Source organism: Harmonia axyridis, chromosome 4 (genome assembly GCF_914767665.1).
Source record: "Harmonia axyridis chromosome 4, icHarAxyr1.1, whole genome shotgun sequence".
Lineage (NCBI taxonomy): Eukaryota > Metazoa > Arthropoda > Insecta > Coleoptera > Coccinellidae > Harmonia > Harmonia axyridis.
Genome location: NC_059504.1, coordinates 29,537,300 through 29,560,594, shown reverse-complemented (window position 1 = coordinate 29,560,594; position 23,295 = coordinate 29,537,300). Strand labels below are relative to the sequence as shown.

The following is a 23,295-nucleotide window of genomic DNA, read 5'->3' as shown; positions in this document are numbered from 1 at the left end:
GTTTTTTCGAAATATCTCGAGAACTATTGCAGATAATAATAATAATAATATAATAATAATAATATTTATTGATTCCAAAAAATTACATGACTGTAAATATGGAACAAGTCAAATTTAACAATATAGAACTTCTAACAAACAATTATCTCTTACAATATTCTCTGAATTCTGAGAAGTTGTAAGGTTCACATCTTAATATAAATGCATAGAGAGCTTTCTTAAATTTTCTGGGACAGACAATCTTTTGCAATTCTGATGGTAAAACATTGAAGAAACCAATGGCCGCACATTCAACAGATTTTTCCCTAACAACTGTCTTATAAACCGGAACAATGTAGGGAGACATTCTGCGGGTACAATTCAAGTTCTTATACGAATCAAAATAATGACAATGCTTGCTGAAAAAAATCAGTAACCTATATATATATATATATATACAATCCATAGGTAGTTAGTATATTATTATCCCTAAAAAATCCTCTACAAGATTGTCTAAAGCCTAAGTGGAGCATGGTTCTTAAAGCTCTCTTCTGGATAACAAAGATGCCATTCATAAATGAAGAGCAACCCCAAAAAATTATCCCATATGAAAGGATTGAATGGAAGTTTGCATAATAAACCATCTTGAGTAAATCAAAATCCACCTGATTTCTTAACATAAATAGTACATAACACGCAGAATTTAACCAACTTTTAAGTTGTTCTGTATGGGGTCCTCACTTCAAATGTTTATCAAGCACAATTCCCAAAAATCTCACACTATCATCAACCATAACAGAATCATTTATTGATTCGGGATAGTCCAGTCTAGATCTGTCACTATAAAAAAACATGCATTGAGTTTTCCCCAAATTCAATATGAGGTTGTGGTTACTTAACCAATTACCGACAAGCTTGATAACACTGTTCGATTCTTCCACAGCAGATGAAATACTTGATGATCTGATCAAGTAATTGGCATCATCTGCAAACATCCTCGTCGAACACCTCAATCTCCTAGGTGTATGCATTTTTGGTAGAAAATTAATATAAACGATGAACAGAACAGGTCCGGCTATACTTCCCTGAGGTAGGCCCATCAAGATTTCTCTTTCATCTGACACCAATATTTCACTATCAATCTCCATAATAACTATCTGTTTTCTTGATGCTTAATAGCTCTCCAATAGTCTCAACTGATTGTCCCTTATACCACAATCCTCCAGAATTTCCAGCAATCTCCCATGTTCCACACAATCGAAGGCCCTTGTCAAATCCAGAAATAAACTGATTGGGATTTCTCCCTGCTCAATAGACACCACAACTTCATTTATAAGTTCATAGACAGCTGTTTCAGTACTTCGGTTCTTCACAAACCCATGTTGGCATTCTGAGATTCTTGAAGAATTTCAGTAATCTAGTAGTTAGTATTTTCTCGAATACTTTTGAAAAAGAGGGCAGAATACCAATCGGTCTATAGCTATTTGGATCACTGATGTCTCCCTTTTTATGTAGAGGTTTGACAATGGCAACTTTCAGTTGGTCCGGAAACATTCCTTCTTTGAAACAGCGGTTAATAATAAAGCTGAGTGGTTCGAGTATAATATTGATCGATGATTTCAAAACTCTTATCGGTATCTCATCGTAACCACAAGATAATTTATTTTTCAAAGACCTAAAAGCTTTCAATACATCATCATGTGAAATATCGAACATGAAAAATGACTTATTGAGTTTATCTCTATCATCAGGGGTAGTTTTTTCCAGCATTTCAGTGATATCAGATGGGAAGTCCACGAAAAAGTCATTGAATCTATTTGGTAAACACGAGGGATCACCCTGATCATATGAAATTTCCCGAGAACTCCCATTTTTAGTAAGAGAAGTTATTACCCTCCATGAAGCCTTTGACTTACTTTCTGAATTACGAATTAGGCTGTTAAAATGATCTTTCTTTTTTTGGGACAGTAAGTTGTCATATTGTTTTTTTATTGAAATGTACGTTGCTTTAAATTCAGGTCTGGCGAATGAAACTATATAGAGCTTATCTAAAATGTCCTTCAGATGCTCGACATCGGGTGTTACTTTGATGTTCTTTTCATTAAAAGATAAGTAAACTTCAACCTTGGGAAAACATTGCTCAAATGTTTTGGAAAAACGTTCGTGAAAAATATTCCAAAGTTGATTTGGATCACTTGTACAGGTATAGATGTCATCCCAATTTATTAAAGTTAGTTTTTGCACGAAATTTGCAATGGTTCCATCATTTATAATTCTCCTTTTAATTTTTCTCTTATTTATATGATTACTGTATAAAGAGTTGGCAACAAATTTCAACGCACAGTGATCGGATATATGATACTCTAAAACCCGAGTTTGACCCGGAAGGGGCGTGATAATATTATCCAAACAGGAGCCAGAAGCTGGGCGGGTGGGCACAAAATTAGTGAAGTCAAGGTTAAAATTTTCTAAAAGAGATTTAAACTCACTGACATTGGTAGAATCAGAAAGGATGTCCAGGTTAAAATCACCTACCAAAATGAATTTACCCTTCTCGACTGTGCATTTTTCAAGAATAGTTCTTAATACTTCCAGAAATTGATCGACATCTGCTAATGGCTGGGTGTTTGGCCTATAAATACAAACAATGAGTATCTTATAATTTTCAAGATAAATTTGTGCAGCAGAACATTCAATTATGTTTGATACGCTCAGAAGACTGTAGTCCGTCCTCTCAGTACACTTAAATTTCTCCTTGCTGTAAATTGCAGATCCACCATGTTTTCCTTGTGTTCGACAGTAACCTGAAATCAGCTTATAACCCTTTATTCTGTAAGCCTCAAGTTCCTCCTTACATTTCCAATGTTCTGTAATAGCCAACACGTCTGCACCTTCTTCACCAGCCATAAGTTGCAAACTATTCAAAGCTGTACCCAGAGATCAAACATTTTGAAGAATAAGACAGAAGTTATTTGCTGACTTGCACTCATTGAGATATTTTGGATATGTTAACACCAACACACTAATCCCTAAATAACGCAACTTTTTTGTAATTCAAGCCACTCTGTATCTCTAACGGTTTTTGATATCCCTGTCGTAGTGCCCCTCTAAATAGTTCTAACCCTGTATAGGCTAGCATGTCTTCTAGATTGGGTCTTTCTAAATTCATGTAAAAGATCTTAGATCAGCCAGGATTGGCATAGCTGAAGAAGAAGAACCACAACCCTACAATTCAACCCCTCTCCAAAAAAACTAAGCTGCAAAACCTTTCTAATTGTACTACTTGAAGTATTTAGATAAATTTGATAATGGCTTAGCAAAAAGAAATAAAATGTAACCATACAAGATTGACAACTGAATTCGTTTTCATCACTTAACAATTTTGCAACAGCTAAACCTGAAAATCAATCACTTGTTTGTTATGGTATATTCTGACTTGTAAAAAATTATTTGAGTCAAATGACTACATGAGTAGTCAATTTTTTTGGATTATTGAATATTTTCATTGAATTCAGAATTATTTATTGAAATAGAAATTTTATATTGTTTTTCAGCCAATGGACTCGAATTCAAGTGATGATCAAGAACTTGTATTAGATGATACTCAAATAGATGAAACCAATATTAGAAATATCATTCATTCATCTTTGAACAATGTGACAAGCGCCCGGAAAACTTCCCACGAACATGTCTTAGATGAAGGCAAAGTAACAAAAAGAAAGTTGCAGGTGATGCAAGAAGGAACTCCTAATAAAAAGATCAAAATCAATAAAAATGAAACAGAACCCATTCAAAGGGAGTCTCATTTCAAAATAGTGCCCATTCAACATATTTTGAATAAAAATATTGATCAAAAATCTCCTGAACAACATCAAACTATAAGTAGTACTCCTATTCTTCTGAAGAAATTGTCACAGCCAATTGTATCAGCAATGCATATTCCAGATCCTCAACAATTCGATTGTGTCGAAATTAAAAGCGAACCTGAATCTGAAGAAGATTTTCAGGAAAACGAATACATGGAAGCTAAACGTCAGTATATGTCAGCATTGAATATATCAGAGAAGACTGAAGAAGTGGCCATTCCTAAAAAAAGTGAGATTAGAACCAGATCTAAAACAGAAGAAATGGGAAGAGGGAAACAATTGGATAATTTGACTAGAGTAAGTTAGGCAATTTCAACTGATTATGTAGAAATTTGAAACTTTTTTTGGTTAGTATCGATCAGCTACAATTAAAATATTTTTGTAGGTTATAGATGAAGTGGCGACCACCTTCAGTGCAAAACATGAAACACAAAAGAAGGTAATGGAAAAAAAGACTAATAATCAACCTCCAGCAACGCTTCAACCTGCTGAAGATAGAAAGAAAACTTCCAATCAGGAAAATGGGGAGATTTTTGTTAAATCTTTTGCAAAGATGGCCCGACCTCAACAACAAAGACAACAACCGGCACAAAAACCAAAACCAAACAACTCTACCACCAGCAAAGCAGCAGTAATCCAGACAGTTCGTAGAGAAGTGACTCCAAAAATAAACATTATTGATTCCTCTCAAGCAACTCTCACTAGAATCACATCAACACCTATTTCTTGTTCCAACACTTCTAGTACTATCACTACAGCCTCTACATCTACTAATAAAACATTAGAATCTTTGAGTTCTTCTGGCAATGTTTTAATATTAACACAGCCCGGTGTTATACTTCCTACCAGTCAACAATTGACTTACAATGCCGGTAGTTTTGTTACGTTTGTTCCTAGCCAACAGAACATGGCGATGATGCAAACCTCACAGGTTATCAATGCTGTTGTTGCCCCTTCTTTGCATCAAAATGAATCTGTTCCTCAGCCCATTTCTAATATGGAAATGATAAGGTAAGACAATTTACTAGATTTGGTTCATTTTTAACGATTACGTACTCGGATAGGGTAGAATATTTTGATTTAATTCTTTTTACGAGATCAGCTCCATTACATAATAAAAAAATTATATTAGAACTGTACCCAACCTTCTTACCCTGGTTCAATTTCTTTTGGAACTCTGTAACAACAATTAACTTTGAACATCTTTATAATTTTATATACAAAAAATCAAAAATAAGCTCTCTGCACTATGCCTTTTTTAGAGCATAACGGTCTATACTTGAAATTTAAATGAAATACACATGCCTTCAGACCAATTTTGAATCAGACATGAAATTGTTCAATTTTTGTTTCCTGAAATAAGGTGAATTTTTGGTGGAATATGAGATCTACCAATACATTTTTTTTCTGTTTGACGATACATAACAGTAAAGATAATACCTGGAACAGAAAATAAAGTTGAACTGGGAATAACCAAGTTTTTCTATGTTTTCGAAATAAAAAGAAGTAAAGTTATTAAACTTGCAAAACAACAAAATAATACAATGCTAACAGGATATGATCAGATGCCAAAACTATAATAAAAAAAGTTAACGTGTTGAATGCTATTGAAAAAAGCAAAGTTCCCAAAGGAATTTTGCTCGATGTAAGAAAAGCATTTGATCATGTAAACCACAGATTGATATTGAAGTTAGAGGCATATGCAATAGGAAACAATCAACTTGGGCTAATTAGAATCAAATAATACAACTCAACAGGGCAAATCGCTCTAGGAATAAAAGAATAACACTTGTATGGACTAAAGCCCACATAGGTATAAAAGAGAATGTACTAGTGGATGAATTGGTTAAAGAATCAACAATATCATGGATAGTGAATTTCTCATAATCACTTGGGACAGACAACCTTTATATACAGAAAATCACAGTATCTAGCAGAATTATATCAAACAAGAACCAAAAATCTTACAGGGTACATGGTTTCAGAGCATAACCAACTACGATTACAAATACAAATGGCTATAGGCCATTGAAACTTGTTTTTCAGAGTAGGAAGATTGTGAGTACAATTATATTTAGCTCTGAGAAATAGAAAGTTTAACAAGTACAAAAAAATCTATTTATTACATATGATATTACAAAATATTACATCAGATGAAGCAGTGTCCCCAGGTTTAATATGAGCTAGATGATAGAACGACAAAAAGCCGTGATTAACCTAAGAATAATGTGTTCTTATGGCGACCCCAAGATCGTTCAGAAAAACTAAAAATGCATTAGAAATGTTTATTCATACTTAAAGTTAATGTTAGTTTTATAACAGGATTATTTACTTTATCCTACTTGTTTCATAATCATATATTTAGTTTACATAATATTCAGATTAAGTTTATTATAATGCAGCCAGTTATAATATTGTTGAATTTTCAATCATTTTTATTGATTATCTGATATACTTATATTTATTATTTTGGACGTTATCTCTTTCAGATCTCAAAATTACATCCCACAGAGTGAAGAACAAACAGAAAACAACACAAATCGGACAATGAGTCAACCACCACTTGCCAATTCTAACAGCACCACAACAAATATTCACAATAACATTCAAAATAGAGACATACCTTCTCTTATACCCATAACTGACAATGAAAGAAGTACTATTCCAACAACTAGCAATACTACAACTGAAGCAAGAACAGAAAATACCAATGACGAATTTAGCCTCCTTCATTCAATGGTTCCAGAGTCTGTTTCTAAAGCCATTAGTGAGGTTCTGTGTCGACCACCTCCTAAACTTAGACCGAGACCGCCTGGCCCTTTGAGTCAAGTGTTTGATAGTGGAAATCCTAGTAATGCCGGGCCTGTTTCTGCTAAAATAAACTCTATATCACACAGGGTAAGCCGTTATAACAGACTATATGAATTCCTTTTATGTGATTGAGTAGTAATTTGGATTTTTTTCACAATCCATATAAAACTTTCGCTTTTTGAGTGCTCCTCCTTGAACGGATCATTTCTTCATTTTGTCAAGATGGTCCCCAACCATAAGGTTCTACTCACTGATGACAAATCTTTCTGCAAATTCGGTTCGAATTAAGCAGAATATCTATTTATTTATATCATTTTTTTTACCTGATATTTCAGTAACGATTCGACCAAATTGAGATTTTGCTTGAGGCTATAGAATAATAATTTTAAGCGCACAAAAGCTCCTGACTTCACGCCAGTGCTTTCGTCATTTTTTTTTGTTTATAGAATAATATGAAGCCAAAAACAATCATAAATAATATTGGTCCATCAAGATGAAGTACTGAAAAACTCTATATTTGAAATTTAATCAAAAAGATGACATGTATTGAAAAAATGTCGATCTTGCTACTTGTCAGTTGATATGAATGTGTTCCTTTTCCAGCTTGGAGACTATTTCCGTGGTATGCTTATTGAGATGTTGGAAGACCTGGGTAAAACGAATAATACCGAGGCTACTATTGCTTCATTGAAACACGAAATAGAAACCTTACAGCAGAGACATGCTGCTGAAATGATGGATATAAGAAAGAATGTATGCACTATTTTGAAGGATATACAAGGTAGTATAGTTGAAGAACGAGAGAGGCTTATTGATGAAACTAGATCAGCTTGTGAAATAGAAGCTCTGAGGAGGATAGAAGAAGCAAAATCGAAGCAGTGGTAAGATCACCTTCAACAACTTTAGAAGTAATAAATTACCGAATTTTATTACTGAAAGTGTTTGACAAATCTGCATAAACACTATTTTGCCATCAAAACCATTCTAGAATAATCATTTTCAATGAAAAATAATAGAAAAGCGAAAAATACGAGAGGACTTTCTGTAAACACTACTCTGAAAGTAATCTAGTATGAGTAGTATTAATATATGTTGAAATTAGTCATTTACAATCCTTTAGTTGTGATGTATAAATATGCAGCATATTTCTGATTCTAGGTGCGCAAATTGCGGGAAAGAGGCGCAGTTTTATTGCTGTTGGAATACAAGCTATTGTGATTATTCTTGTCAAATAAAACAGTGGTCAAAACATATGAGCAAGTGCACACAACATGCTGGACAGTCACAACCTGGACAATCCCCAGCTATAAGGCCCCAAAGTCAGTTAACCTTCAGACCTGCAATAGCCAAAGCATTTGGTGGTGTAAGTAATGAAATAAAAATTGCATACTTTAAATTACATTTTGTTCTGCATTCTAGAGGTTAGTGACAAAGCCAACAAAAGTTTATTTGAATAGGTCAACGAATTCTAAAACTATACCATTTAAGGTAAGGTAGTATAGTAGCTAATTATCATATAAATTGATTAAATTTATGTTTGCGCATGATCTTCAAGGGTTCTTTATTGTGAAAACCTGAATTCTCTAAGGGATAATCTGAAGTCGAATATCCATAGTAATTTCCATTGAATAACAATTATAGAAGCTGATGAAGTTACAAGGATATTCGGACCTATACCAACAGATAGACACACAACCAAAATAGTCCAAATTAGTATGAAATGCATTTTGAAATAGGAGACAAAAAAGTTTTTTTCATTCCAAAAGAGATCCCAAAATTTCCTTGTCCTTCAGTAGACTAGGAAACAAAATTACATAGAACAAATTTGTTGCTTATACAGTGGAACTTCCTTAACTCGAATCTCCAAGGGCCAGTAGTTTCACTTCGAGTTACAGAAAATTCGAAATACGGAAAACTGGACTGAGTTGAGGGTGACCAATAAAAAAAAACACGTATATATATATATATGCAAATGTATTGCAGATGTATTACAAAAACACGGTCCCATGTATGTACATTATTTAATAAAAACACACAAAAAAACAGATACAAAAAAAACGAAACTTGTACATTTATTTCAAATAGACATGTATTCTTACTTAATGAAATCTGTAATTTTCGTTTGTTTAAATACGGACCACTTATTTCTGTCTATGAAATCCTCCACTAAATTTAACGACACATGTACTGCAAGCGGAACATTTTCTTTTGACGAAGCAAAATTTCTCAGGGTCTGAAGAGCAGAATACGCTTGATTGAAGGTGGTTGTGACATCAGTAGTTGTTTCAACCTCGCCCTCACTAGAAAATTCCTCTTTCTCTCAGTCTAAAACAATAGATTATGACATGTGTGTTTAACATTAATGCTACATATCACTTAAAATTCACCTTTTTCAGAAGAAACTAGATTTTCTATAACGTCTTCTAAAATTTCTTCGTCTGTTGGTAATCCCATTGTTTGCACACCATCGTCAATATCGACGTAATCTTCAAAAGAAACATCGGCGCTTCCCATTGCCCCTCTGCATGTTGTCCAAATTTGTTTCAATTCAGACAATGGAAGATCGTCGCCTTCATCCCAGTCAGCTGTAGCAGCATTCTGTATTAATTCATCTTTAACAAAACCTACCTTTCTAAAACAATGACGGATTGTTTGTTGTTTCACATCGCAATTCCAGGTTTTATTCAGATCCCTGATTGCATCACGTAACGATACAGTGGCAGGACTTGATTCTTCCATATGTGCCAAGACATTCATTACCATTCGTTTTCTATAATGCTGCTCAAGATTTTTGATAATTCTTGGTCCATTGGTTGTAGAACAGACGTCAGATTAGGAGGAAAATATTCCAGTTTAATATTTTTTAGACTTACTTCTACATTTTTAGGATGTGCAGGACAATTGTCCACAAAAAGTAAAATCTTCCTATTCTGGGCAACAAAGATTTTATCTAGACTTTTGAGCCACTTAGCGTAAATTTCACTTGTCATCCACGCCTTCTTATTGTGCTCGTAATCAACATCAAGTGATTTTATGCCCTTAAAACAACGTGGGTTTTTTGACTTGCCAATAACGAGCAATTTCAACTTTTCTGAACCACTCATATTGCTGGCAACCATAACTGTAATTCTCTCCTTGCTGTGTTTGCCACCAAAGCATTTTTGACCTTTAAAAGCTAATGTTTTGTTGGGTAAACATTTGAAGAAAATACCCGTTTCATCAGCGTTAAAAATATCGTTTTCGTGGAATTGTCTGATTAAATCTGGCAAAACGTTGTTTTTCCAATATTCACTAGATTTTGTATCTGCAGAAGCACTTTCACCACAAACTGACATTTGGGCGATATTATGTCTTTTTTTAAATTTATCTAGCCACCCTACACTAGCTGAAAAATCTTCATGACCCAAAGCAGCGGCATATTCTAGAGCTTTCTCTCTGATTAGGACTCCCGAAAGAGGAAGATTTTTGGCACGCGCGGTAGTAACCCACTTAAGCAGAGCTTCATCAACACCAATATTCACACAAGTTGTAAGCCTTTTCCGTTCGGAGTTAGAATCATAGCTACCTTGTTTTTCTAATAGGTTATCTTTGTTTTTCAAAATGGTTGATAACGTGTTTGGGAAATCCCAAATTGTTGGGCAAAAACTTTCTTTTTCTTTTCGCCTCTTTCTACTTCAGCAATTAATTTTAATTTCTCCTTCAGCGTCAAACACTTCAAGTTTCGCTTCGATGTCATTTTAGTTCACCACTGATACCCAACATAAAGCCTTTTTAAATTTCACAACGTAACTTATCAGAACTGATATTTTATAGAGCGCGTGCGCGATTCAACCTTCGTAAGGAAACTAAGAAAAACAAGTTTGGATCTGCCGGCGACTCTCCGCTCGGTAATTTCCCGAAGTTGCAGTGAGCGTTTCCCCAAAAAATTCGAGTTATGCTTGGTTGCCGCCTCGGTTACTGCTGAATTTCAGTTCGAGTTTCAGAAATATTCGAGTTATGGAAATTCGACTTATAGGGAAAAAATACATGGCGATGTTGTCGAAACGTTTTTGCTTCTCAAGAAAATTCGACTTGAAGAATTCTTCGAGATAGGGAAGTTCGAGTAAGGGAGTTCCACTGTATATGACATTCAGATACCAGACTTCTGATGAAATTTTTTTTTACATAATTTTTTGTCTATTGTAGTATGTTTTTTTGAATTACAATCTTTTCTTAATTTCATTTTAATGCAAAAAAATCTTAATTTTTTTCTTATAGACAACCACAGGAGGTCATTTAACAATAGTAGATTCATCGAATGTAGAATTCCTTGCGAATTCACAAGGAACTAAATACATAGCAACAAGTTCCTTATTTACAAGGGTTAGGAATGTAAACTCTACAGTAACGTCGCCATCAAATAGAACCCAACAAGCAGGAAGTCCAAGTCAGAAAGTCAATAGTACTGTACAAGTTTTAAAACCCTTGCCATCTACTAGTAATAATGTGTCTAATGTAATATCTGATGAAGAGATGGAGAGTGATTGAAATAGACTTGAAGTGCAATGACAAAAAAAATTACATTTTTAGTGCAGTTATTATAAGTGTACATATGTGATTACTATCTTACCTTCTGTAATAATATTCTGACCTTTTTTCAGAGATCTGAATTATGTTGATATCATGAGGATTTCATTGTAGAGAAGGGAAATGTGGAAGTGACTAATCTTATTATTATATATCTTTGAATCATTTCATCATTCCCTTCTTTGAAATGAAATATAAAATATTGGTTTTATTTCTTCAGATGAATTTTAGTTAAGTTTTACTGAAATGTTAAATTTATTTTATATATCCATTCCATTTAATCAATTTTTTCAAATCAATCAAACATCTATTTTACCCAGTGCGACTATGTAATGATATTTTCTTTAATTTATATCATTTGAAATGTTCACACTGTATTTGTATTAGAGATTTTATGTTGTATATTTGATATGTTGTAGTGTTATTCCCAAAGCATTCTTCTAATATAGGTTTAATATAATTGTTTTTTTTTTCAAGAGCCCATTTCCAATGTGCATCCTTTTTTTGGTGAAATGAATTTTTATGAAACCATCCACTGTCCATAACTGATAACCCATATTAAATTTCATTAAAATCAGAAAAAAATGGTATCACTTGAAGCTGTTCAGAAAGGACTAATACTCTTGACAAGTGATGATCTAAAATATATTTTTGCAAGTGTAAATTTTGAAATTGGTGACCAAAAATATTTTTTATCCCAAATGCTTCCACTATATTTGGTAGACTCGGAAGTAATGCTACTAGTTCAAATTCGTATCAAATCTAGATGTAATGGACCTTTTTTGTAGAATTTTTCAGTAGTTTTTTGGCTTATTATTATCGTTCCCCAAAGCATCACAATCTCTATATTCGAAAGCTTCTTGGCTCAATTGTTCTTGTTAAGATGATTGGCCAGTACCTAGCTAGTACCCCAGGATCAATTCCGAAGAGGTTGCAAGATGTCATGAAGATAATAAACCATTGCTCAATTTTCATTGTTTTTATCTTATGAAAGTGTTCACAAGAGAGTAAGAGTTATTTTACACTTTCACATTTTATACCGTATAGTATTCGTACCAGTCACTTGACCAAATTATGAAAACGCTAATATATTTGTTCCTTCGATGTTGAGACGCACTAGTCGTAAAATACCGGAAAAAAATTAAAATGACAAAAATGAAAACTTCAATCTCCCTAAGAATTAGTTGAAACTTGAAAGCCTTGTATATATGGTACGTATCAGTTCTTGTCAAGTAACTTTGGAAAGTCTATACCTAAGAGCAAGTAAGCACTGATAATCTAGGTAAAGATGAAATTATAATACTCAAATCAAGTATGATGACAAATTCAGAAGTATTTACCTTCACTGAACTTGGAATAATAAGTTTATCATTGGTGGACAAATATTGTTATAATAAGAGATAACTTGATTAGGCGAATAAATTGAAAATCGAGTTGATTGTTCTCAAATATCTCATCTTTCATAAATGGAAGTATGAATATTTTAAGATGATAAAGGCGTTAGTTCAGACTATTAAAAGAATTTAAATGATATATCAGAAACATCTAGAGAATTGTGAATTTATAATTCATGAATTTTATAGTAGCAATGTGCATTAGTTGAAAATAATCGTGTGCTCGGAAAATGACGTCTGTCTTGTCAAGTACTACAATGACCTTTACAAGGTTTTTCTTTGTTAGAGGTTAGAATTTGTTATTTACTATTTTCATGATTTAGTTTCAGTTTTAATAAAACACTAGCAGCTAAAATATAAGTCATTTATATTGAGCTATCTAATTAATTTCCAATTAGAAGATAATATATACAAAATGAAGAAAAAGGTAGGTGTATCAACTTTTTGATAGTAATAATTTAATTTTAAAATATTGTAGGTTTTACTTATGGGCAAAAGTGGATCTGGAAAAACCAGCATGAGATCTATCATTTTTGCTAATTATATAGCTAGAGATACAAGACGTTTGGGAGCTACAAGTAAGTAAGAATAAATTCCAATATAAACACCCCTAGAAAGATTTGATTTTTAGTTGATGTCGAGCATTCTCATGTACGATTTCTTGGAAACCTCGTGCTAAATTTATGGGATTGTGGTGGTCAAGAAGCTTTTATGGAAAATTATTTTGCATCACAGAGAGATAACATATTTCGAAATGTAGAAGTTCTAATTTATGTGTTTGACGTAGAGAGTAGAGAACTCCAAAAAGATATTCATTATTATCAATCATGTCTAGAAGCCATTCTGCAGAATTCTCCTGATGCAAAATTATTTTGTCTGATACACAAAATGGATCTTGTAACTGAGGATCAAAGAGATATTATATTTAAAGAAAGAGAAACAGATTTGAAAGAATTATCTAGACCTCTGCAGTGCACATGTTTTAGGACATCAATTTGGGATGAAACTCTCTATAGAGCTTGGTCTAATATAGTTTACATGTTGATACCAAATGTTAAAGAATTAGAGAATAGCTTAAAACAGTTTGCTAGTATTGTAGATGCTGACGAAGTCTTGTTATTTGAGAGAGCTACCTTTTTAGTTATTTCTCATTATCAAAGGAAAGCCCACAGAGATATTCATAGATTTGAGAAAGTATCTAATATAATAAAACAGTTCAAATTGTCATGTTCAAAACTAGCTGCCCAGTTTCAGAGTATGGAAGTTAGGAATTCAGCCTTTGCAGCTTATATTGATATGTTTACTAGCAACACCTATGTAATGGTGTGCATGTCTGATCCTCAAATTCCTTCAGAAGTTACATTGATCAATATCAGAAATGCAAGAAAACACTTTGAGAAGTTGGAGAAAGTTTCAGGATCTGGTACGCCACTTAATCACAAATAAATGAATTATTTTTTTAATTTATTTTATTTTTTTTTCAGTTTTTTGAAATGGCCTCCCTCACCCTTAGTTTCTTCTCTCTTGTGATGAGTGTGAAGTTCAAAGCCAAGTTTTAATACTGGTTAAGATATATTTTATGTTCATTATACCTTAAGAAGTAAAATTTCCATATACTCATGATGGAATATATAAAGTTGTAAAATTTATTGAATGTAAATTTGTAAATTATATTTTCAAATAAAATTATAACTGAAAATCTGCAAATTCACAAAGGTTATCATTTCAAATAATAATGAATACTTTAGAATTGTAATTAAATGGGAACCTCTGCTTTTTCATAGCAGATCTACGGCAAAAAATACAAATTATTATTAGTATTTTGAACAAAGAACAAATTATTTCGTCATTTATGATCAATAATAGAACATGTACTGAAAACAAACTGTTCAGCATAACAGATTGTGGAGCCATCTGTGACGAAACGTGAAAAATTGCAAGTTTCTGAGAGTTATCCGGACGCCAAGGCCGGAGGCCAAGGGTAACCCTCTTTTGGTTAATGGGGGTATAGGCCGTCGAACTTGAAACACCCTGTATATATATAGAATTAGTTTATGAGGGTATATCGACTCGATTTTTTTGGAGAAAAAAGAAAGTGGACTCTTTATTCTATGCCAAGCTTTCGCATTTATTTATTTAATGCTTCTTCATGGCTTCTACGGAAAAGTACAATTATTTTTTAGTTTAAAAACATTTTCACATGGAACTTACTGAATGTGAGATTTTTGAATGAACTAGCATATGTTCGAAACATGTGAAAATGTTTTTAAACTAAAAAATAATTGTACTTTTCCGTAGAAGCCCTGAAGAAGCATTAAATAAATAAATGCGAAAGCTCATGTTCGAAACATGTGAAAATGTTTTTAAACTAAAAAATAATTGTACTTTTCCGTAGAAGCCATAGACCTATAATAACATGGACTGAGCGTTAGAGAGAGACCATTGATATCGGTGTATTGTGACAAGGATGAAAGTTTAAAGGCATAACATAAGGTGCTTTCCAGCCCCCTGAAGCACCCCCCGCATTGACGGGGCTTCGAGCCCTGACAGGTGTGAGAGAGAAAGAAGACCGTTACTTCGCATAAAATACGAGACAGCTGTAGAACGCTGGTTTGTTTATGTTGAATTTGACAGTTTCGTTTTGGCGCGTTCCACTCATAGCAAGGGCTCGAAGCTCTAGTGCGCCGAGCCCCGGGGTGACACGCACCTGACTGGAAAGCAGCTATTGGTTTTCTGAACTGATTGTATGTGTTTTCTTGTGGTGATTACTGATTTTTAAACAATTTACTGAGTGTTTGTTGGTGTTCTGGTACTTATTTCAGTACTAATGAACAATTTTAAGTATCTCTGCTTCGTGTGTAGCTTATAATTGTGTTGTTATATCCAAAAAAGGGTTGGACGTGACATTTCATAGGTAAGAAAACAAGAAGGGATTTATCGTTTATTTTATTGAATATTTTCACAGGTTTCCGAGAAATTAAATTGAATGGGTGATGGAAATATGGAGTAAAGACAAAAAACCTTCTGCCACAACCGTAATATGTAGTAATCACTTCAAAACAGAGGACTATTATGTCAATCTCTATATGGAACCAAAGTTTTGAAGGAAGGAGCCATACAATTGTGATATTGAGAACATGGGTTACTATAATAATAATAAATACTATACAGCAAATTCCTGCCCTTCATAGATACGGAGTTATGAATTTTTGTCCATGTTATTCCAGTTTCGAAGCCCTGATTCGAATCTCTTCGTCGGATGTTAATCACAATTTTTTTTATATTGATATTTATTATATGTTTTTTTTTCCATATGTGCTTGCATATTTGATGATAAAAGGTAATATAATAAACCCATGTATAAAATTTGCAGAAATTTTTTAAACCGTTAGAGTAGAGGAAGATGTATACTTTTGGAACGTAAGGCTGAATTTGTCCTTTGATAGGAAAAATATGGCACTTTCATTCCCAATAACAATCACGATTTAATTTCCTCATTCTATTTCTAAAAATATTTGGGCTATTTTTTCAGAAGATAAAATATATAAAATTTTAAAAATTTCATAAATTTTCTGTTGTGTTTTTACTCATCACAAATTTTGAATTTCCTAAAGCTCAGTTACACTTGTAGCTATATTATATGGAATATAAATTTAATTGTCTATATATATTATTGATATACTGAACTATCTAGAAACTCTGGAATAGAAATTAAAAAATATTTTCTTTCAGGTAGCACTCAATAAAATTCACCTTTTTCTGAAAGGAATTTTAGATAACATGAAAATCTGTACCATACAATTCTTAAATGTGTTTCATTCAGCTATTTCAATAATTAACTCATGCGAAAAACTCAATATTTCTTCAAAAAAAAATTAAAAACGCGCCATTCCAATAGCCATATCAAGCTCTTTCAATTATAATTCCATCCGAATAACTAAATATTTCTCATTGAAAAAATTAAAACCGCTTTATCCCCATAGCCATTTACCTATTTCAATAATCAACTAATGCGAAAAACTAAATATTTTTCCAAAAAAAAATTAAAACGCGCTATTCCCTTAGTAAATTCGCGTTTTCTGCCTTTCTACTTCCTTCCTTCACAACACCTCTCTCTCTTCGATAGTCCGCAGAGCGCAGTGAGTAGAAGCCACGTGAGGGTTAGTCCATGTTATTATAGGTCTATAGTATAGCCCAGAAGAAGCATTAAATAAATAAATGCGATTTTTTTTTTTAAATTCACACAGTTTTGGAGTAATCCAGAGCTACCCGGGCGAGGACGCCAAGAGCAACTCAGTCCGTTAATGAGGATAAAGCACCTTTCGCACGATGTTGACTGTGCCCAATATCACAGCCTTTTGCATCCACATCAGAGTATTTTGTGGTAAGTTTAGTATGTATATTATATATATATATATATATATATATATATATATATATATATATATATATATATATATATATATATATATATATATATATATATATATATATTATATATTAGTTAAGTATATATATATGACACTTCCAAATAAAGAAAATACTATTGACTATTGAAAAGCAGGTAAATAACATGATCAATATTTTTTTTTTTTTTTTTTTTTTTTAACCACCTTTATAGGGTATGGCTTGAGGAGCGAGAATGCCGGGCCGAGTTGGCCAAGGCATTGTTACTCACTGGTCAAAAATCCGCGTACAATTCTTGTCGTCCACAAGATCACCTCTCTTTGTGCATCCGATATGAGTCTCTCTTCCAATCCAAGATGGTGAGTATTTTCAACTAAATGTTCCTCAACCAGTCCATTCGTGCTGATGATAAGGGGAAGTATCGTAGTGCTGTTGAGTTTGTAGATTTCTTTTAATTCGAATGACAGGTCATGATATTTAGTCCTTTTTTCAGTGTAAGCTCTTTCGATGTTGTCATCCGCTGGAATGGTGATGTCGATGATTATCACCTTCCTGTTCGCTTTGTCGAATATGACAATGTCGGGTCGATTGTGTGGAACAGGCCTGTCCGTGGTAAGTAGAGAATCCCAATATAACCTAGTTCCATCATTCTCCAGTATTTCCCTTGGTATATACTCATGCACCTTCTTTGTTTCTTTTATTAGTCCGGCTTGGATGGCAATGGCCTGGTGGTATATCTTGGCCATAGCGTTGTGGCGATCTGTGTACTCTCTGGGAGCCATTACCGAACAGGACGAGGTGATGTGCTGAATGGTTTCAAGCGACTGAGCACACTTGCGGCATCTATCATTAGGTATGTTTTTCCCTATTATATTTTTCAGGTACGCTCTTGTGGGGACCACCTGATCTTGGATGGCCGCCAACCTGCCCTCCGTCTCGGCAAATAGATATCCAGATTTGAGGTAGGAGACTGATTTTTCTTTATTGACTGTTCTTCGTTTCAGGGCCGTCGGATATCTACCATGAAGGGCCTTGCCATGCCATTCTTCAGATAATTTCTCAGATGTAGGAGGTTCAGTTGGTTGGTTGCTGGATGCAAGGTTCAATGCTGTGATGTTCTCATCTTCTTTACACAGAACTCTGGAGAATGGTGTGTTTTTTTTGTAGAAATAGTTCCTCATTTCTATTACAGCTTTATGGTGTGCTGTTTCGACGCTTTGCAAACCTCTCCCACCATCTTTCCTCGGTATGTATAGCCTATTAACTGATGCGCGTGGGTGGTGTATTCCATGCCTCGTTAGGAGCTTTCTCACCTGTATGTCAATGTCCTTAAGGTTTGCTGCGGACCATTTAACAACTCCGAAGGAATAGGCCAAGTAAGGCATCGCCCAGGTGTTTATCGATGTGACCATTGCCTTGGCATTCAGTTTGCATTGCAGGATTTTGTTCACTCTATTCAGAAATTTAATCCTGAACGTGGTTTTGGTTTCAGCAGTCTTTATTTCCAACCCTTGTTTGATGCCCAGATACTTATAGGTTTCTTCTGTGTTTAGTCTTTGGATCTCTATTCCGTCCTGCACCAGCATTCCTTCTCCCTGCATGAGTTTACCCCTTTTCACATGTACGACCGCACACTTGTCAAGCCCCATCTTCATTTTGATTGTTTCAGTGAAGGATGCCACCACTCTAAGCTGACTCATCAGTTGGTCCTCATTGGCGGCGTAAAGTTTGAGGTCATCAATGTAAAGCTGGTGATTTATCTTTGTATTATGCCTCTTCTCTATTATATACCCATGGTGGCTTTTATTTAGGAGCTTGCTCAAAAAATTGATCGATAGGCAAAACCAAAGGGTACTAAGCCTGTCTCCTTGGAATATTCCCCTTCTGATTTGCAGTTCTTCTGTTGTGTATGTGCGCCCGTTGATATTCACATGCAGCCTCGTTCGCCATGAGTTCATCAAGTGTCTGAGAAGCCTGACCAAAGCCTCCGACACACCATAGAGTTGCAGGGTTTTCAGCAACCATGAGTGTGGTATCGAGTCAAAGGCTTTTTTGTAGTCTATCCACGCCATTGATATATTTCGTTGTTTCCTTTTAGCCTGTCTTGTGATGAGAGAGTCAACGGTAAGCAATTCCTTACAACCACGCGCGTCCCTACGGCACCCATTTTGTTCTCGTGCCAGTATGTTATGTTGTCCTATGTGTCTTGAAATGTGAAGCGTGAGCACTCCGGTGAGTACTTTGTACACCGACGATAAACATGTTATTGGCCGGTAGTTCCTCGGATTTCCACTTTTTTCGCCTTTAGGAAGCATGTGGGTTATGCCAACAGTGAGTGATTCCGGTATGACAGACGGATTTGTTAACGCTCTCTGGAATATGTTCGCCAGGATTCTGTGGGTGCAGTCAAAATACTTCCACCAATAACTGTGTATACCGTCGGGGCCCGGCGCAGACCAGTTGTTTGTCTTTTTGAGTATTGTATATATATATATATATATATATATATATATATATATATATATATATATATATATATATATATAGAATTAGTTTATGAGGGTATATCGACTCGATTTTTTTGGAGGAAAAAACAAATATATATCTATATATCCGCTCTATAGGGTTGTACGCCTTGCGGAGCCCAGTCTCCATTTCTGTCGATTCTCCCAATCTCCTGGTCTGAGATCTCTCTCGGACATTGCTTTGCTCACCTCCTGTATCCAAGTTATCTTCGGTCTTCCCTGTTTTCGTCGCTCCAATGGACTCCAGTTCATAATCTGTTTCGGTATCCTATCTTCGCCCATTCTCTACACATGGCCATACCTGCTGAGTTGTTTGATTTTTATATCATCGATTATAGTAGTGTTTGCGTTCATTTTTCCCTTATCGTTGTGTTTGGTATATGTTGAAGTCTAGAAATCCGTGCTGATAGTCGCCAAAAATCCATTTCTAGGGATGATATACTCTGCATTGTCTTCGATGTTAGCTGCCATGTCTCACAGCCATACAAAACTACACTTTTGAAGATAGTGTTGTATATTTGTCGTTTCATCCCTTTTGATATTTTATTTGACCATAACACCGAATTTAAGGCACCAATAATTTGTTGTCCCTTTATTAATATTTCTTCTATTTCGGTTTCTGTTCGGCCAGTGCTAGTGATTTTGGTTCCTAAGTAAGTATATTCTGTTGTGGTTGGTATATGCCTGCCATCTTGCAGTTAAAAATCCTCTGTATCTGAGCCGACACAAATATACTCTTGGTCTTCTGCATATTTACACTCAATCCCCATTTCTCGTATTGAACGATCAAGCGGCTACTCATAAACTCCAAATCCTCTTTATCCTGGGAGGCAACAACCTGGTCATCGGCGAAATGTAAGGTGTACAAAGTCGTTTGATCATTTAGTTGAATCCCCATTCCACGACATGATCTTCTCCAATGTTTCAGGGCCTCGTCCAAATAAATTTTGAACAACGTTGGTGATAGGCTGGAGGATAACTGATTGTTTATTTTAACTCTCGAAGAGGAATTTTCATAAAGCTGTTGAACTGCTCGTATAAGTGTCACGTTTACCGATGACCTTTCCAGCACCTGCCAGAGTTTAATGATGGGTACATTATCATACGCTTTCGTCAAGTCAACAAACAACAAATGAGTGTCTCTGCCAGTTGCCATCTTCTTTTCAGTCAGTCGGTTGAGCGTGAAAATGTGATCTATGCAGGATCGTCCAATCCTGAATCCAGCCTGCTCTTCTTATTCATTAGGTTCGTATTCCTGCTCTATCAGATTTTTCAATATTTTACCGTATAATCTGCTGAATAATGTGCTAGTTACTGATATACACCGATAATTGTTACAAACACTTATATTGCCTTTTTTATGTAGAGGAGTTATCCACGCTTCTTTCTATTCACTGGGAAGATTTTCGCCGTTCAGGTTTTTGTTGAAGAGATCTTTCATCATATGTTGTAATTTTTTTGTTCCATTTTTGATCAACTCGGCGGGGATTTCTCCAGGTCCAGCAGCCTTCTTGTTTTTCATAGACCTTATGGCTTTTTCTATATGTTCTTCATTGATTGTTTCTGCTGGACCTTGTACTGTATATCATTTGGGAGAGATATTGATGAATTCTTCTCTATGTTCTTGAAGCTCTTTCCTATAGTGTACCTTCCACTCATCCAAAGTTATTGGTTGTATATTGCTTCTTGTCATCTGATCTTTCCTCAAACTTTTAATAAGTTTCCAGGCTACTGATGATCTGCTTCCACCCAAGTAAGATTCCAATTGCAGAGAGATTGCATATGTTCCGACGCAAATTTAAACGCACTTCCATCTCAAGAATAGGAACTGAGTGACCGTCCAAGAATTCTCAAGTTATCCTTTAAAAACCCATCTAATAGTCACGAGAATCCTGAAGAACAAAAGAGTTATCGCTAGTATGCCTGATTGGCGCAAATTCAGCATCTCTGATGATAAAACCCCTATGCAAGCAAAGCAGCTTCAAGACCCACGCGCTGTGCTTGAGAGAAGACGCCGAACTGGAGAAGCCAACCTCACCATAAGATATATTAAGGGTGTTCCTGCAATTGTATCAGAGGATTCTTCTTCAAAAAACTAGCATTACCTTTGAATGTATGGCCAGTATTATATTCCAACCTAGCTTTTCCCTAACTGCAAAGTTCAATAAGCTTCTTTTACTGGTCGAATATCATAAGCCTTCTCTTATAATGATCACGGAAACATGGCTGCATCCAGAAAAGCCTGATATCATTGCTCATATTCCTGATTACACCTTATACCGTTGCGATAGTACTACTACTGCGGGTTATGCTGGGGTATATATATACAGGGTGTCCCGTAAAGACCACGTCAAACCGAGGGAGAATGTAGATCAAAGGATAACCCACCTGCTATGACAAAATTCCCATTATAAAAGTCTTACCGTTTTCGAGATATTTTTTTTTTTGTTGAAAATAATGAATTTTTGCCCCTTTCAATAGTTTTGTCCTTACGGTTGCTACAATTTTACATCTTTTTGATTAATTTTTTTAGTAAAATATTGCTGAAGAATGATTTTAACGTTTACATTAAAAACATCCTCCGAACATTTTAAAGGGGGGCTATGAGAAATATTTTCATTGGAAATTTTGGTAGTGGATTATTTTGTTCATTAAGTTTAGCCCATCGTAGTGGAAAAAAAATGTACCGAGCTACTGCTGCACATTACACCAATTAATTGTCTATTTTATAGTGATTTCAAAGAGGTATCACACAAGTCATTTGTTATTCAAAGAAAAAAGATATGGCTGTTTTTATCCAAATGGGTAGGTACGTTTCTGACAAAATCAAGTTTGTCAATTTTGTTAAGAAATCTTCGATATTGCTTCACTTAGTGAACAATGGCAATTGTTTACGTGCGAAAATATTACTCGCATAATTATTCAACCGGTGAAATAAAGATAATCTGCTACGCCGACGACGCAGTAATTGTGGCTGAGAGCGAAGACGATCAACAGAGGCTCTTGTTTAAATTCTACACAAAGGCAAAAAAATTGAACATGGAAATATCTACTACAAAAACTAAGTCACTCGTTGTTTCAAAGGAACCAATTAGATGTAAACTTGTAGTTGAGGACCGACCAATAGAACAGGTTATGAGGGTTGCATATTTGGGCGTGCAGATCTCATCTAATCAGGACAGAACAGGGGAAATTAAAGACCAAGCGAATAAGGCGGCAAGAATATCGGGTGCTCTTAGAGACATTGTGTGGAACAACAAACACATGCGCAATCAAACCAAGATCAGAATATACAAAACTATTGTGAGACCAATTATGACATACGGTATCGAAACGAGAGCCGATACTAAAGTAATGAAGAACGCACTGCGAACTACCGAGATGAAAGTGCTCAGAAACGTCCTAGGCCTCACATTACGAGACAGAAGAAGAAACGAAGATATTCGCAGCGAATGTGAAGTTCCGGATGTAGTCCGATGGGGTCGCAATAGGCGAAGATTATGGAATGCCCACGTAGAAAGAATGGGCGATGGAAGAATTGCGAAGATTGTGAGAGACGGAACACCGGGAACACGCAGACCGTTGGGGAGACCACCAAAACGCTGGAGAGACTCATGGACTTCGATCTCACAGGAGGCATAATAGTTGGAAAATACAAGCCACAGGCTTAAAATATGTAGAAGAAGAAGAAGAAGAGAAGAATTATTCACCTCAACGAAATTCAATTTTGCCGGCAAATTTTGCGAA

The 23,295-nt window shown here is 34.9% G+C and overlaps 2 protein-coding genes across 5 annotated transcripts in view; both read left to right on the top strand.

Annotated features, from left to right (window-relative positions):
• The window catches only part of LOC123678368 (protein kinase C-binding protein 1), a 35,374-nt gene extending 22,260 nt beyond the window's left edge, over nucleotides 1-13,114 (top strand). For all 3 annotated transcript variants that reach the window (XM_045615368.1, XM_045615369.1, XM_045615367.1), the window contains exons 13-20: nucleotides 3,534-4,142; nucleotides 4,231-4,856; nucleotides 6,335-6,743; nucleotides 7,260-7,537; nucleotides 7,815-8,019; nucleotides 8,076-8,144; nucleotides 10,914-12,433; nucleotides 12,940-13,114. In XM_045615368.1, coding sequence (XP_045471324.1) covers nucleotides 3,534-4,142; nucleotides 4,231-4,856; nucleotides 6,335-6,743; nucleotides 7,260-7,537; nucleotides 7,815-8,019; nucleotides 8,076-8,144; nucleotides 10,914-11,183 — 2,466 coding nt within the window. In that variant the 3' untranslated portion in view covers nucleotides 11,184-12,433; nucleotides 12,940-13,114. The remainder of the gene's footprint in view (nucleotides 1-3,533; nucleotides 4,143-4,230; nucleotides 4,857-6,334; nucleotides 6,744-7,259; nucleotides 7,538-7,814; nucleotides 8,020-8,075; nucleotides 8,145-10,913; nucleotides 12,434-12,939) is intronic.
• Nucleotides 12,902-14,323, top strand: LOC123678369 (ras-related GTP-binding protein A). Of its 2 annotated transcripts, XM_045615371.1 has the most exons (4): nucleotides 12,902-13,043; nucleotides 13,095-13,194; nucleotides 13,248-14,039; nucleotides 14,101-14,323. In XM_045615371.1, the coding sequence occupies exons 1-4, from the start codon at nucleotides 13,032-13,034 to the stop codon at nucleotides 14,106-14,108; spliced, it is 912 nt and encodes a 303-aa protein (XP_045471327.1). In that variant the 5' UTR covers nucleotides 12,902-13,031; the 3' UTR covers nucleotides 14,109-14,323. The 2 variants fall into 2 exon arrangements, with proteins under 2 accessions (XP_045471327.1, XP_045471326.1); XM_045615370.1 differs by lacking the exon at nucleotides 14,101-14,323 and having other exon boundaries at nucleotides 13,248-14,062.
• Nucleotides 14,324-23,295: the final 8,972 nt, after the last annotated feature.

Coding starts and splice junctions, on each gene's coding strand:
- LOC123678369 (XM_045615370.1), top strand. Junction 13,195..13,247: donor AAGACGTTTGGGAGCTACAA/GTAAGTAAGAAT, acceptor TTTGATTTTTAG/TTGATGTCGAGCATTCTCAT.